The sequence below is a fragment of the Rhinolophus ferrumequinum genome, chromosome 21 (assembly GCF_004115265.2).
Source record: "Rhinolophus ferrumequinum isolate MPI-CBG mRhiFer1 chromosome 21, mRhiFer1_v1.p, whole genome shotgun sequence".
Lineage (NCBI taxonomy): Eukaryota > Metazoa > Chordata > Mammalia > Chiroptera > Rhinolophidae > Rhinolophus > Rhinolophus ferrumequinum.
In genome coordinates, this window is record NC_046304.1 from 42,177,632 (window position 1) to 42,193,858 (window position 16,227).

Consider the following 16,227-nt stretch of genomic DNA (forward strand, 5'->3'; position numbering starts at 1 on the left):
AAAAGCCCTTTGTATCAATACCAGGAGATAAGCACTGTTGACATGTTGGTGTATATTTTTCCGGCCCTTTCTTCTCAGCACCTATTTTAAATGGGATCACACTGTGCTCACAGTCATGTATCCTTAACATGACTAGATGTGTTTTTCAGATATTTAAATGCCAAAGCTAGAACCTAGTCAAATGGAAGTTGGTCAGTTTCCTGGGGTAAGAGGCTTCCATTGCCAGCCTGGCTCCCTCTGTCAGGACGCTCGGCCCCGGGCCTCTTCCCAGCTCTGCTGATGCCTTGACCCCAGTCAGGCCCAGGCCCTAATATCTGTCCCCCAATATCCTTTAGTCTACTTCTTGCCACCCCCATCTCCAGCTGCCAAGTGTAGCTGTGTTTGTGGCTTTGTGTGTGTGTGTATGCCTGTGTGTGTTGCACGCAGGTTTCGTTGTACAGGCCTGTTCCATGAGGCAGGAAGTGGAGTTGAGGTATTTGGGATACGCAAGAGGGTGGAAGTTTATGATTACTTAGGACAATGGAATTTATAAACATAGCCTCTAAATAGTTCCAAGCCTTTCTCACAATAGACTTCTTTACCCCTCTCCCAGCCTGATGTTTTGAAAGCTGTTTGTCTGCCAAAGAAAGGTCGTTGTCCCCTCACCCCCTTTCTTAGCTCTCTGCATTGCAGAGGTTCAGGCTGCCTGTGAGAGCTTGTGGGCAGTGTGAGGGTATCAGCATTCAACACCCAAAGTTCTGAGCTACAGAATGAGGGCAAAGAAACAATATTGTGGTCAGTCTGATCAGCCTTGTCTACTAGGCCTTTTGAAATATTAAAATTGTTCAGACTCCTGTTTCTGCCTCCATGGGAGATGGGGGGAGAGGCCCGTTCTACCTGGAAGGTGGCAGAGGAAGAGGAGGTGTTGACAGCAGGAACAGTGGCCATTCCAGCAGTTTTTACTGGTGGCCTACGTCTGAGCCCTTCTCTGTGCTGTGCGTGCCAGGCATGGCTCCTGGGTGACCAGCTCTTTCTTACCTGCACGGGCCAAAGGTATGGTTGTGGGGCAGTTTTCCTGAGCTCCCCAGCCTCTCTCAACCCTTACCCTTGATGGATGAATGGAGAATGAAAATGTGATGTATATATCACATTTTCGTTATCATTATCTGAATAGTATATGTATGTATACACACACACACATAGTATATGTAGTATATATATAATAGTATATATATAATAGTATACTATTATACATATATATACACACACACACACTATTCAGTATTCAGCCCTAAAAAGAAGGAAATCTTGCCATTCGCAGCAATATGGAGGGACCTTGAGGTCATCATTATGGTAAGTGAAATATGTCAGACCGAGAAAGGCAAACACTGTATGATTTCACTTACACGTGGAACCTAAACACAAAAACTTATAGGTACAGAGAACAAATTGGTAATTGCCAGTGGAAGGTGAGAGGGTAGGTGACGGGTGAAGGTGGTCAAAAGGCATCAACTTCCCGTTATAAGATAAATGAGTCCAGGGATGTAAAGCACATCACGGTGACTGCAGTTAAACAGAAACCCTGTTTTATCCAGCCTGTCTATGCCGGAAGCAGGAGGAGAGGCTTCCCTGAGAGCTCAGTCAGCTAGTTAACCAGAAACATCACCGATTTTTTTTCTTTCCTTGTGTTTTAAATAAATTTTTATTGTAACAGATCCTATTTGGAAAGTTGTTTGCTCAGTTTCTCCGTGGGCTGAGGAGGGTGAGTGAAGGGCACAAAGGATGGAGGGAGTCTGGATGTGGAGGAACGTGGGTCTGAGGAGGGAATTCCAAAGTGAGATAGGTGGGGCTCCCCAGACTATATGTGTCAGGCTACTGGGGTGTCCCCAAAGGCTAGCAGAGAGCTGGGGTTCTGCCAACTGGTGCTCAAACCAGGCTCAGGCATTCCATGACCCCTGAATGGAAGGTGCCAGCCACACCTCTCCACAGCCCTCGCAGTCGTCTACCTTCCTCTGTTCCTCCTACTGACTGCAAACTCATAACATCAGGTTCTCCCTGGGAAACAGGCATAAGGACAACGGGAAGGGAGGAAGGGCCCTGCACAGCCCTGGGGACGATCACACATCCCACAAGAGAGGAGAAAAAGCCCAAAATGTGAACACAGTGGTCAAATCAGAACGTGCAAAGACAACTATGCTTCCAGAGTTCAGAGACTCAGAGATACCACTTTCCATCCATCCATCCATCATTTGCATCATCCCACTCACCAGCTCAGAGGTGATTCCAGCTGGTGGATGCGGTGGAGGGGGTGGGGGTTCTCAATTCCTGGTTAAGGCCCAAGGGTAGCTCCAATGCCAGAGAGAAGTAACCAAATAGAGTAGAACAAGCTGTGGCTTAAAATTCGAGCCTTGGTTTTCCTCTCTACTCGGTCACTAACTAGCTGTGTGAACTAGGTCACATGGCTTCACCATTCTGGACCTCAGTCTCCTCACCTGTAAAATGGGGACAGTTCGACCAGAAGGTGGGTGGGGGCTTTCCAGTCCTGACATTCTATGGCTGACTCTTTACCCCCTGATGTCACAATATGGAGCCAGATCGTGATTGGCTTATAGCCTCACCCAGCTCTGCTGTTCTCTTGGTCATGGGCACAAGATGGACTTGCCCTGGACCTCCCCTACTTATGCTCTTCTGTTATGGGCAGCTCTTGCCATGGCTCAGGACCGAGGGTGATCAGAGCTTAGGTGAGTCTGGAACCCAAAGAAGCATGGCATCAGGTGAGGGGACCAGGCAGGGGCAGGCCACTCCCAGGACAGCGTGATGCCCATCTCCTTCTTTGTAGACAACCTCTACAATGAGACCACGGCAAAGACGTTCCTGCAGTTTTATGAGAATACAGCCCAGATTGTGTGGAACGAGTTCATGGAGGCCACCTGGAACTACGTCACCAATATCACCAAAAAAAATCAGGAGGAAATGGTATGTGTGGTACCACTTCCACTCAGCCCCTTCTCCCCTTGCTTGTCTCAGCAGTCTTGGGGGTTGGGGGAATCCATACCTTCTGTCCCCTGTCCAGAGCTAGAGGAAAAAGGGAAACCCCAGAGTACCTGTCAAAGCAGGCTGCAAGCTCTTTACCTCTTGGTGGCACTCAACACTCCCTGGGCAAGAATCTTCTGCTGCTTTCCCCTTGTAAATATCACCTACTTGCTTTTAGGGACCCTGGCTCCCTCCCTTCTCCCTCTTAGCAAATCTTCAACGATTCTGAACCCTTAAAGTGGGCTTTGGGAGGAAGCTGGGGAGCTGTGGCCCTGGCGCTCAATGGGGGACCCTTACTCCCTCCCCCAACCTCCCATGACAAATATGGTGACCCTCCTTCCAGCTGCACAAGGATGAGGAGAAGTCCAAGCACACGCTGTACTTTGGCACCCGGGCCCGCCTGTTCAAGAACGCCAGGTTCCAGGACCCGGCTGTGAAGCGCATGCTGAGTAAGCTGCAGAACATAGAGAAGGCAGCCCTGCCCGAGGACGAGCTTCGGGAGGTGATGGACGGAGCCCCCAGGTCTCCAGGCACATGCTCCCCACCCTAGGGCTGGGTGGGTAGGCAGGTCGGGCAGGGAACCAGAGTATCTGGGGCAGGAAGAAGGTTGGTGGGGCAGGGCCAGAGCTTCCTCTCGGGGAGGAGGGAAGCAGAGGCCGGTGGGAAAACGCCTTGGCCGGGCCCACCTCTCCCAGCTGGTGGGGCTAGCACTGGGGGTGGGCCCACAGGCACGGGCCTGCCCTGGGTGACACCTACCCCCTCCAGTACGACAAGCTTCTGGCCTACATGAAGACGACGTACAACATGGGCCAGGTGTGCCTGAATGAGGGGCCCTGCATGCCCCTGGAACCTGGTGAGCACCCCAACCCTGCCCCTGCCCAACCGCAGAGCCTCAAACACCTTCCAGGAGCCCTCCAACTCCCAGCCTCCTCCTTGCTCCAACTGTGCTCCCTTGTTGAGGGGTTGGAATCTGCCTAGGGAGGATGAGGGCAGAGACAGGCAGAAGTGGGTCTCCCACCTTGGCTCCTTTTCTGGGCGTAGATCTCAAAGAAATCATGGCCACCTCCCGGGACCAGAAGGAGCTGCTGTGGGCCTGGCAGGGCTGGCGGGACGCTGTGGGTCGCACGCTCCGTGTCACCTTTGAACACTATGTGGAGCTCAGCAACAAGGCTGCGAGGCTCAATGGTGAGGCCCCACCCCTGGCCAGCCCGGCCTGAGTAAACTGCACATGGCACGGGTTCCAGATCAGAGCCTCAGCAGGACACAGCAGGGTCTTCAGAGGGGAAGGCACTAGTAGGACCTGGAGATGGGAACCCTGAGCTCTGCAGCTGGGCAGAGCAAAGATGGTTCAGTCATTGAGTTGTTCCACAAACATTAATTGAGCACCTACTATGTGTGGGTGCTGGGAAGTTCGAAGATGTGTAGGTGCAAAACACAGAGAGGGTGTCCTCCCTCTGAGGGCTTATAGTCCTTTGAGAGACAGACAATATTCATCCAAACACATGTCTCCAGTTACCACTTGGATTGAATGTGAGAAGGAAGGGGCTGTGGAGAGAGAGAGAATAAGGAGAGACCTGCTTCAGATAAATGCTCAGGGAAGGCCTCTCTGATATTTAGCCAAGGCCTGAAAGACGGGAACGAGCCAGGCAAGCACGAAGTCTGAGCATCACAGGCTCCACGATGGGGAAGGCTGGCGTTTGTGAGGATCTGAAAGCAGCCAGTGTGGCTGGAGGACTTGGCTGGGTGGGGCTCAAGGTGGGTGGGTGAGGGCCAGGGTCGTATCCAGGTACTTAGGCAGCCAGGCATGGTGGGTGAGGAGCGAGGAGTGTGCACTGTACTAAGTACTTCTCTGCCCCGATCTCATCCAGTACAGAGAGTGGCCTTGGGAGGTATTTTTCCCCTTGGGCAGGTGAAGACCCCAAAGATCAGGGAGGTCAAGTGGCTTCCTTAGAAGGTGCCTGGGTCTCCTACCTGCCAGGCCAGGGCTGAAGGGTGTGTGGTGAGCACCTCTGAGCCCCCCTCCCGTCCTAGGTTACAGAGACATAGGGGCCCTGTGGCGGTCCAAATACGAATCTGACAAGCTGGAGAAGGACCTCGAGCAGCTCTTCCATGAGCTTGCAGCCGCTCTACCTGAACATGCATGCCTACGTGCGCCGGGCCCTGCACCGTTACTATGGACCCGAGGTCATCGATGTGAAGGGGCCCATCCCTGCCCACCTCCTGGGTAAAGCCCCAGCTGGCAGTGGGGGTGGGGCTTGCGAGGAGGCCGGTGCTCAGTAAGGGCAGACATGGTCTCCTGCTGCCTCTGAGCCCCTCCACTCCCCTTCTAGGGAACATGTGGGCTCAGTCCTGGGTCAAAATCTTAGACCTGGTCCTACCCTTCCCAAATAAGCCACCTGAGGACATCACAAAGATCATGCGAAACCAGGTAAGCACCAGCCTTGTCTGCCCCTGCCTGCTCCACACCCCGAGGCAGGGCCCCATGCACCCCTTCTTCCCCACAGCACTGGAACCCCGAGAAAATGTTCATAGAGGCTGAAAAATTCATCACTTCCCTGGGGCTGCTTTCCACTCCTCCTGACTTCTGGAAAAATTCGATGATGGAAATGCCAAGCGACGGGCGTGAGGTGGTAGTGCCAGGCCTCCGCCTGGGACTTCTACAACGGCAAGGATTTTCAGGTGTGTCCCAGCAGCCAGCACCGTCCTTCTGCCCCTCTTTAGCTCTTTCTCTGCTCCTTCCACTCTCTACCTGTCTGCCTTTTTTAGGAGGTGTGCAAAAGCGGTGGGCGGGGTGGAGCTGGGGCAGGGCGGGTGCATGTGAGCCAGCAGCACAGGAGAGCAAAGCAGGTGGCCGCTGTTTGGATATGGCGCCTGGAGGGAGAAAAGAGAGCAACCAAGACCCCGCAGGTCTCCAGCCCAATCACCCCAATCCCTTACCAGAGTCTGAATGGAAAAATCTTCCCTTCTCCCAGGGCGTTCCCATGCTCCTTGTCCCCTGCCCTTTAACCCTAGGATAAAGAAGTGCACCGAGGTGACCATAGAAGACCTGCTCTCCATCTTCCACCAGATGGGCCATATCCAGTATTTCTTGCAGTATAAGAACCTCCCTGTGATCTTCCGCGCAGGCCCCAACCCCGCCTTTGAAGAGGCCGTGGGGTCAGTGATCACCCTCTCGGCCTCTTCCCACAAGCACCTGCTCAACAGAGGCCTGCTCAGCCGTCAGCACCAGGACTCAGGTGATGGAGACCAAGAGTACCACAGGAGGGGAGCCGAAGTCTGGGGCTGCAGCTAGGGCTCTCCAGCCCGAAGGGAGGGAGAGCCAGGAGCTGCCACCTGACTGCCCCACCTTCCCCAGAGGAGGAGCTCAATTTCCTGATGGGCATTGCCCTGGACAAGATCGCATTCATCCCCTTCGCCTACTTGGTGGACTTGTTTCGCTGGAAGGTCTTTGATGGCACCATCCAGAAGGATGCCTATAATCTGGAGTGGTGGAACCTCAGGTAAGGAGGACAGCTGCTTTGTGCTCTCTGCGCCCTCCTCGTCCAGATGTGGGCAGGGCTTTTGGGTCAGCCTCCAGGGTGCAGCCACCTCTTCTCTGAGGGCAGAGCTGGGCCTGCAGTTCTAATGACCTGGGGGCTGCCAGGAAGCCCGGAGGCAGCCTTGGCTGTTTGCAGTCACCCGATGAAAGCATCCTGGCTGAACTGGATATGGCCAGTGTGAGTGGTCATGAGGCCTCCTGCTGAATCTGGCACCAGCCCTGAGCAGGCCTCCTAACCTCACCAGGGATCCTGGCGGAGGCCCCCCCTGCTCCCTAGGTGGTTGTGAAATTCACACAGTGGTTGCACCTGGGCTCCTCTAGGAACAGAACACTGACCACCAGGCAAGCTTTCCTGTTCCTCCCCTCCTATCATGTTCTCACCAGGGGCGCCAGTAGGGGAGCCTGAGCTCTTTCCCTCCTGTGGAAAGAGACCCCATGGGAGAGAGAGAAGCCCACTGCCTCCTTTCCTGCTGCCCCAACACATCCGCACACCTGCCTCTGGCTTAGCATCCCTAGCAAGTCCAAGGGCAGAACTAGCTGCCGAAGGAGCCACCAGCAATCAGGCAGCATCACTCTTGAGTGAGGGGCACTGGCATGGCATCCCATCACTGACCCCTGGCTACTTGACTGGATAATGAATGCCAGTGGCCAGAGCTTCTCAGTCTCCACCAGGCCTCAGACTGACCAGCTCAAATCTGCTAACCACAGCACGGTTCAGGGCAACAAGCCTTATGTTTATTTGAACCTTTACGACAACCCATAGTCATTCACGGAAAAAGAATACATGCCCAGCACACAGTCACACAGCAGCACAGCGGTGGCACTCCTCCCTTTTCCTTTCACCCTCCCAACCCCACCCCACGTTCAGGACCAGGTTTCACCAGTAGGATTGGCAGAGTCTTGACCTTGCGGCCCTCCAAGGGCACCCCCTACCAGCCACCTGAAGTACTTGCAGGAGCCCTTTTCCTTCTGGGGACCACACCCACCACCACCTGGATGATGGAGACCGGGGGCTGAGGGAGAGGGGCGGTGACTCTCTGGGACTTGAACAAGGTCCTGTCAACTGGGAGAGGAACCCCCACTCTCTGTCAATCCCAGAGGATGACCCAGAGGTGCTGGTGAGCCAACAAAAAAGCAATGAGCCTTTTCCTCGATTTTATCTCATCCCACAGATGAGTCATTTTATTCACATTTTACAGACTCCATTTTACAACAAGGCTCATTGACAATTAGTAACTTTCCCATAGTCCCTCAGAGGGGTAAAACCAGACCTGAACCTGAAAGTTCTTGGGATCTGCCAGTGACTAGCTCTGTGTCCTGCCACTAGTTTCCTGATCTCTAAACGTTGGTTTCCTCGTCTGTAGAATGGGAATAATAGCAGCACTACCCCGCAGGGGTGATGTTATGTCTTCTTCTAGGCTCTTCTTGCTAGATGAAATGACCTTGTCAGTTGGTATAAACCAGTCCCATCACTAGGATGCAAGTAGGGACCTTGCCTAGCTTGTTCCCTCCTGTGTCCCCAGAACCAGGACAGTGTTAAGGGTAGTGCTCAGTGTTAAGTACTGTTAGAATTTTATTCCAATTCCCAGGCTCATGTGTTTTCAAATCATTCATTTAATCAATAAAAATGCATTAAGCCTCTTCCGCACACCAGGTCCAGTTTTGATAGCTGTGCAAGTGCTTTAAAACATAAAGGTTCTGAGAACCCAGCCGGGAGGCCTTATGGAGTCCCCTGTTTTCCCTGCCAGGTTGAAGTACCAGGGCCTGTGCCCCCCCATCCCTCGGACAGAAGACGACTTTGATCCAGGTGCCAAGTTCCACATCGTTGCCAGCATTCCCTACGTTCGGTAAAGTTCTGGGCCCTGCCAGTTGGGCCAGCTTGGGGAATTAGGGGTTGGGGACGTGGGAACCAGGCTGAGGACTTTCAAGAGCTCCTACATCCAGACGTCTCCCTGCATCCCTGCCCACCTCTTACCATCAGGCCACGCAGCCTTCGGAGGACCATGCCCTGGAATCCTTTGGACTTTTACATCAGCTCCTGTGTGGAGGGCAGAGCTGATTGGAATATTCTAAAGCATCTCTGCTGTCCCTAAGAGGAGGGCGGGAAAGAGGGAGGCAAGGGTTGGTTTCCAGGCTGAAGAGAAGAGACCTTGAAGTATTCTAGGGCCAGGCTGAGGTGGGATCTGGTGAAGGAACCTCTGCCCGGGCTGCGCCCGCTGACTGGGCCCTCAAGGCCACTGCGTGTCACAGCTGCCTGGCTACACGTGGCTCTGGGCTTCCCAACCCTGACACCTGCCCTCACGTTCCTCTACCCAGGTACTTCCTAAGCCTAGTGCTCCAGTTCCAGTTCCATGAAGCGCTGTGCAAAGCCTCAGGCCACGCAGGTCCACTGCACCGGTGTGACATCTATAACTCTAGGACGGCTGGGAAGCTTCTGGAGTGAGTGCCCTCCTCCCTCATTTGTTCTCAGCTCCCCTTCCCTCCCCTGCCAGAAGCCCAACTGGGCCCCTCTCCTCACCTGGCTACCCTAGACAACCTGAGAAAAACTTACATTCTAATGGGAAGCTCCTTGTGTCACTGTGCAGTCTCTCCTGCAGTAAAAGAGCCCATTTCCTCACGTGTAGCCCCTCTTAGTCAGAGAGACTGTTTAACGCTTCCTGCTAACACATACGTGCACACGTGCGCACACACTCACACATAGTCTCTCATTCACTCTCACACACATACTCACTCTCATACATGCTCACACACTCACACACATTCATTCACATTCTCTGTCTCTGTGTCTGTCTGTCTGTCTGTCTGTCTGTCTCTCTCTCTCTCTCTCTCTCACACACACACCACACACACACTCACACACACACACACACACACACCACACACACCCAATAAAGCAAACTGTCCCGAATGGGAAAGCAGGGTGGGAATCCTGCCCCAGCCTCAGTCTTCCAGTCTTCCATCTGAATCCCCTTATCCTTTCTGTGCAAGGTGCTTGTCTAGCCTCTCAGCAGCATTTGATGTTTCTTTGGGGGCACTCTGCCTTTCCCACCTGTTCTTTGAGGGGCCTGCATCCCATTTCCGGCTAATCCGGTTTGATTTCACACCAGCCTCTTGGCATGTTCTGGTCAGCTTGTGGTCCACTTTGACCCCCTCTCCCAGTCTTTTTTCTTGCACTTGCACTAACCCATCCTGCCTCTGTGGAGTTGGTTTTTGGGTCCTGAAACAACCTGGAGGGGTGGGGCAAAGGGCAGAAAGCTGATAGTGGGAAGAATTTACTACTCTAGGCTGGCTTCCTAATGAGTGCTCTTGCAGGGTTTCATGTTAGTAGCTCATAGCTTTGCAAAGTGGATATTATTACCCACATTTCACAAATGATGAAACTGATGCTGAGAGAGGTAATATAATTGTATGTCAGTCATCCAACAAGTGGCAAAGTCATGCATTGAGCCCCAAACGACTCTAGAATGCAGTATCTTTCACCCGGGTGTTTCTATCAGTCAAAGGATACAGGTCTGGTGAGGTTAGACCTGAGTCTGCTGGTTCTTAAGATCAGCACTCCAAACACTGATGGTGGTCTTTTCCCCATTGAATTTCAACAGATCTCAATAGATCCATTTCCTAATTGGTCAAGGTCATCTTGTGTTTTAGTCCTGTTCCCCCCGAGGATTAACAAAGCCATGTCATTTAGTATCCTTTGCAAATGTAAATGAGCATATTTTTGATCCCACATGCAGTTTGTCAGTAACCACCAAGCCAGATGGAGCTGCAGGACTGACCCTCTGGCTTTGCTCTCAGGAAGGCTGCAACTTGCCAGTCCTATTGTCTCCCTAGTCTATTTGTTTTTTCCATCTTTTCACACTACAGGAGTTTACTCTAGTTGACTGCCCAGGTGGAGCCTTTCTGAATGCATGGAACATAAGGGCCTCTCTGCTCTCTGAATTCGTGTCTGACTGCCCATCAGTTATTCATTCAGCAAACATTTACCTTGTGCACAGGCCAACCGGCCTGCCTGTATCCAGCAGGGGCCAATAAGCCACAGGGTAATCAATAACTATAATACAAGAAAGGAGCTTGGCGCAGTAGGAAAGGGCTTTAGTGAACATGCAGAGAGGGCAAGGAGGTCGTGTCGGGGTACAAGGGAGGGATCTCTGTCCCCAAATGCAAGAATGCGAGAAATAGCAGACATTTTGTTTTTCTATACATCTCACTTTTAACTCTGAGCCTTCATCCCACTCGATCGGTGGGAACATTAGACTCAGTCATCCTCACGACTCCCCCCCACACTTCCCCAGGGCACACAAGGCTCCAGGGTCTGACTTGGCACTAAAGCATGTAAGGGCCTTGCCCCTCGTTTCTGGTCACTGCTCACCAGTCCTCATGCGTCATTGCCCGGACCCCTGCTCAGGGAAGACCCTGAGTTCCAAGTTGAGGACTTTGAATACTGTTTTTCTGGGCAGAGGGCAGAGGAGAAATCCCGGAGAAAGGGGCATGCCATGAGCTTTGGGGAGGTGAGATGGTAGTAGAGTGGGAATATGGGTTGTATAAGGGAAGGGGAGGGGAGTGCTTGCGTGGGAGAAGGATTAGGGCAAGATTCCTGGCTGCTCTTTGGCCTAGTATATTTTAAACTTGATTTTGCTACTTTTGACTCATCTTCTGAATATAATTCCCTGAGCCAGCCTCTGGCTATTTCTGCTGGGAATGGAGGGTCAAAGTGGATTTGGTCCAAGTTTTCCAAGTGCCCGTGCCTCACCCAGCCAGCCATGGTGGGCTGGCCTTGTCCTGGGGCCGTTGCTGCCACTTTGGAGTTGAGGGCTCTAGCTGGCTCCAGTTGCCACCTTTGCAAATCTCACATGCTACCCACATCGGTCATCAGCTGGGATTCAGTCAAACCTCTCGTCCCACCCTGCCTAAAGGACTCATTTCTTAAATAGGCAGATTCTTGATGGTCTAAATGTTCCCCCCACAAGGTCCTTCCTTTCCCCAGACCCGTCATCTGATAAAATCCTCTTACCTAAAGTTAGTGTGGGTTTTTGTTTTTGTTTTTTCTTTAGTCTTGGCTTTTCTCCTCCATTTCTCCTGGATCTTAACTGCACTTCTTCCCCTGTGGCTTCTGCCAAGGATCCACCAACCTTTAGTTTCTCTACCTCATTCTTTCCCAGTTGTTTACTGAGCGATTTTGTATAAGTCTTTGCAAACTACCAAGCTCTCTTTTGCCACCATTATGTGACTTACTCCTCACCACAATGAAAAGGCAGGTATTAATGGGGCCCATTTTATTGATGAGGAAACTGAGGCTAAGAGAGGTTAAGTTGGTAGACTGAGGTTATGGTGCCATAAATAGCACTGGGTCTTGACCTCAGTCCTGTTAATCTAGACTCCACACTCTGACTTCTGGGCCTCTAGGCCCTACCTCTCTCCTGCTCAGATCAGGGAAACAAGTTGAGAAGGATTAACATACACCCCACTGCTTCCTCGGCCGGGGATCCTGGGATGGAAGAGCCCAGGGCCTGGCTTCAGCACACTCTGTACCCTCACCATGAGTGTGGCAGGCCAAGCCTAAGGCTTGACCCCTGCCACCAAGCTCTGAGCATGTCTGGAAGCAGATCTGACATTTGTAAAGCACTGCGGTCAGTGGCACAGAGTACATCGCACACTCATTATCTCTCTAATCCTCCCAAACACTCCATGTGAGGCTAGAAAGGGTTGAAGAGCTGCCTCCTTCTATTGACACTGAGCACAGGAAACAGTGTCTCAAGACTGAGTTTTGGCCTATCTGAGTCCAGGAGAATAATAATTATCACAGCAGTGGTAATAAAAATAATAGTAGTAATTTTTTATTCCTCTGTCCCCATGTGGGCAGCTATCGTTTATTGCCTTCCTACTATGCTCCCTGTGTTGTGTTTATTTAGTCATCACAACAATGGGAGGAGACAGGTACTATCATTATCTCCTATGGATATGGAAACTAAGGCTTGGAAAGGTTAAGTTACTTGCCCAAGGTCCCACAGCTACTAAATGACAGATCAGGATTCAAACCCAGGACGGTCTTAATTTCAAGTTTGTGATTTCAATCCACTATGCTGGCCTCTGTGGGAAGAGTCTGCTATCAAAGCCCTAGGGCTAGGGTTGGGCATACTGAGGGGGTGCCAGCAAGCACCAGCTGATGCCCCCACACAGTCTCACAGCTGTATCCACTCTCCCAGGGACATCCTAAAGCAGGGTGCCAGCAAACCCTGGCCAGAGGTCCTGCAGAATATAACCGGGAAAACCAAGATGCTGCAAAGGCCCTTATGACCTACTTCAAGCCCCTGCTGGACTGGCTGGTCACTGAGAACGTGCGCCAGGGGGGAGATCCTGGGCTGGCCCGACTTCAGCTGTTTCTTTGAAGGTTTGATAATCTGACCCTGGTCCCAGCTCTGATCCGGCCCCAGGCCCGACCGTAGCCTGACCTGGGCCAGCCCCTACCCAGCCTCAACCCCTAGGCCATCTGTAACCTCGCTTGAACACAGCACTGCTGCTGTGTGGTCCTGTCTGCAGCCGATGCAGCCTTGGTCAAGGCCACGTGCCCCAGCCCATGCCCCAGTTGCTTCCTTGTGCACTGTCCCGCTAGATTTCCAGATTGGCATCTGAGCACAGGGTGGGCAATCTTGCCTCCTGACCATTGCCCGGAGCCAATGATAGGCACCATGGGGACGTAGCCATATCTGTGACATCTCCTCATCCTCTTCCTTCTACTTCTCTTTCTCACCCTCCTGCCAGGGTAATGCTCTTACCTGTGGCTTAGGAGTTAGGTGCCTAAGGCTGAGAGAAAAGGCCAGTGGCAGTCAGATCCTCTCTGATTGCCACAGGGCAACTCAGTTCCCCTTCCCAGTTCTATCTGCTCTACAAGACTCCTGTGTCTTCCACAGAAAAAGATACAGACAAGGTGAAATTCCTGAGCCTGAAGCTGGAAACCAGAGCAGGCAAACTCGGGGCAGTGGGTGTTGCTGGCTCTGAGCTTGTCATGTTCCTGGTGGCCCTATTGCTGGCCTGCAGGCTGTGCTCCCTGGAAAAAAAGTCACTGCCTCAGGACACCGTGCACAGGACACCAGTAGACAGGACACCGGTTCACAGGACACTAATCTCAAGACACCACCCAACGCGTACTTCCTGGGCATAGCCATGAAAACCCAGCCAGGTTGCCAAAGACAGTGGATTCTGCTGGGCTTCTGCTCATCCTGATGCTGTGCTCCATCGGCCTGACATTGGATTTTCACCCAGCACCACAGGAAGCCTCCGTGGCTGAGGGCTGAATGGTGGAGCTGGGACTAGACACCAGTGCAACTAGTGAGGCTGGGGGGCAAGCCAGAGAAGGCTGACGGGGTCTGGGGAGGGGATAGCTCGTGTGCATAATGCTCACTGCAATTGGGTGCAAGCTGTGGCAGACCTGGGTACATGGGGAGTTTGTAACTAACTGTGTGTTGTGAACTCATGTATGTAACGCCATGGGCACAGGTGACTGACTCGGTGTGATTCCATGTGATTGCATACATTTCATGTATAACCCTGGGTTCTAGACCAACCTCCTTTCCCTAGGGACTCAGGAACCGTAGTTTTAGTGACCCAGTAGCTGTGTCCTTCCAAAAACAGCCTCCATTCCAATTCATGCTCAGAGCTGATTTTTCACGCAGCCTTGTTTTCTTCAGGCGCCCAGCTGTGGGGCTGGACCAAGACGGCAGTCCCTAAGGAATGTGTGCTCTGGTTAGAACAGGGACTCTGCTTCAGTCCCCTTATAAACGTATTCAAGTGGAACTGGACATTCCTGTACAAATCATTGGTGCCCAGTTTATGAGCACTGTGCTCTGTGTACTGGCCTGTACATCTTTCTGCCAATCCTCTGGCCCGGCCTGTGTTGGACTGCATAATCTCGCCCCCTGAGATGCAAGTGGCCTCACAAACTGCCCTATGGCCTTCCATGCCCCTGTCCAGGCCCACCCAAATAGAGACAGTGGGTGCTGGGCAACAGGCAGGCTTGATTAATGATTGACTTCTGAATATTTAAACAAAGCTCATCTCCCAGCACTCCGCTCCAGAGATGGCCTTGTCAACACACACACCTGCTGCCTGGCCTGTTGCCCTGGGGATTGAGCACAGGGCAAACAGCAACTTTTCCAGACTCAGTGGAGGAGGGGAAGAACAGAGGGAATGTTTTTGAAGGACATTTGAGAATGAGTATTCTAGGGACAAACCTACCAAGAGAGAAGAAGGCCTCTGCTCCTGCCCCTTCTAGTCCTTCTTTCCAGCCTGAGTCTGCCCCCTGCCAGGGGACAAACTAAGTTTGGACTGAGGCCCCAGGAGCTCCTGGGAGGCTGAGAATCAGTGCCTGTCAGAGATTAGGGGAACCTTGAGGGGAAGTAGCATCACAGCTAGTAACCAGAGAGGAGGTACCAAAGGGGCTTCAGTTGAGCTGGTGGGAGGATGGCAAAAGATGGGACTCTGGACTCTCTAGATAATGGTCTGAGCCTAGAAATCAAGGGTTCTGGGGACAGAGACACTAGGCTGAGATCTTCATGGACTCTACTTCTGCCCAGGTTTCAAGAGGTCTTCCTGAGTTCTGGCTGAGGCCACACAATTCCTGCTTGACCACAGGTTCCATTGCACCCTCATTTGGTGTCTCTGTCACTACATTGCTGGGCTGTAATATCCTTATTTGTCCCCATTACCAGCTGTCAGCTCTATAAGGGCAGGACACTCATCAGGACTATGCCCTGTGTAACACCTATAGCCAGCACAGACAATGGCATATAGTGGGGACTTGGAAAATGCTTGAATGAGCGAATGAATGAGAATAATGAGTGAATGAGTGTCCCACTGCCCAAGTCCCTCCCCAGAGCTCAGCACCTCACACATGGAGTCCATGATAAACAGCCTCACCTTTTCTCCACAGCCAGCCCGCCCCCCCACGCGCAGGGGCAGCCAGGACAACTCTGCCCCCCAAGGAGGTCACATTTGCAAGCTCTCTCATCCTCCAGCCACAGGGGCCAAAGAGGCCCCCCATCAGGCATTGTGGCTCTGCATGGCAAAGGCACACCCAGCTTAGGACTCCAAGCCCCTCCAAGCCCCTGGACTCCAGCAAAAAGCTCACTGAGCCTCCTTGTCCACCTCCCTCCCTCCCCACCATGTAAAGTTTATTTCACCAGAATATTTCCTTCATGTCTAACTACTTAGGAACTTGGTTGTCCACCAATTAAATCTAGATGTTCAAAATGCCTCTGAGGGTCTTTATCAATCTCCCTTTCCTCCAGCCTCACCACTCCCAGCCCCCAACTCAGCCCCTTTGCACTGATTGTACGATTGGCCTTTGCCTAACAAGGTGCATGCCCCATTTGCATGATTGCTCTTGAAGACCTGGCTCAAAACTAGTCACTAGAGAGACTCTGCAAAGCTCCAAGCCCACTGAGATGGTCAGTGAATAGTGGTCCCATTCTCTCCTTTCCAAGAAGCCTTTTTCAATAAACCTCACCCCACCCCCATCTGCTGTTGCTTCTGTATTTTCAGTCAGTACTCAGACACTTTTATCAGTGGTCACTTGCTAATAGATGGTTTTATATCTGGTCTCCTCTCAAGGAGAGCCTGTATGCTAAAAACTATCAGGCTTCTGAAGAAGGCAACTTATTGCATATTTCTTGTACCCTTCA

At 52.2% G+C, this 16,227-nt stretch overlaps 1 protein-coding gene across 1 annotated transcript; it reads left to right on the plus strand.

Annotated features, from left to right (window-relative positions):
* Positions 1-1,754: 1,754 nt before the first annotated feature.
* Positions 1,755-15,598, plus strand: LOC117012687 (angiotensin-converting enzyme-like protein Ace3). Its single transcript, XM_033089070.1, is given in 20 exon segments — positions 1,755-2,955; positions 3,356-3,514; positions 3,778-3,865; positions 4,054-4,197; positions 5,044-5,126; positions 5,128-5,236; positions 5,343-5,440; positions 5,517-5,645; positions 5,647-5,693; positions 6,025-6,248; positions 6,368-6,512; positions 8,299-8,397; positions 8,867-8,989; positions 12,754-12,821; positions 12,824-12,894; positions 12,896-12,938; positions 13,459-13,502; positions 13,504-13,549; positions 13,552-13,876; positions 15,477-15,598. Coding segments are annotated over 19 exon segments (2,037 nt in total). The 5' UTR covers positions 1,755-2,796; the 3' UTR covers positions 13,710-13,876; positions 15,477-15,598.
* Positions 15,599-16,227: the final 629 nt, after the last annotated feature.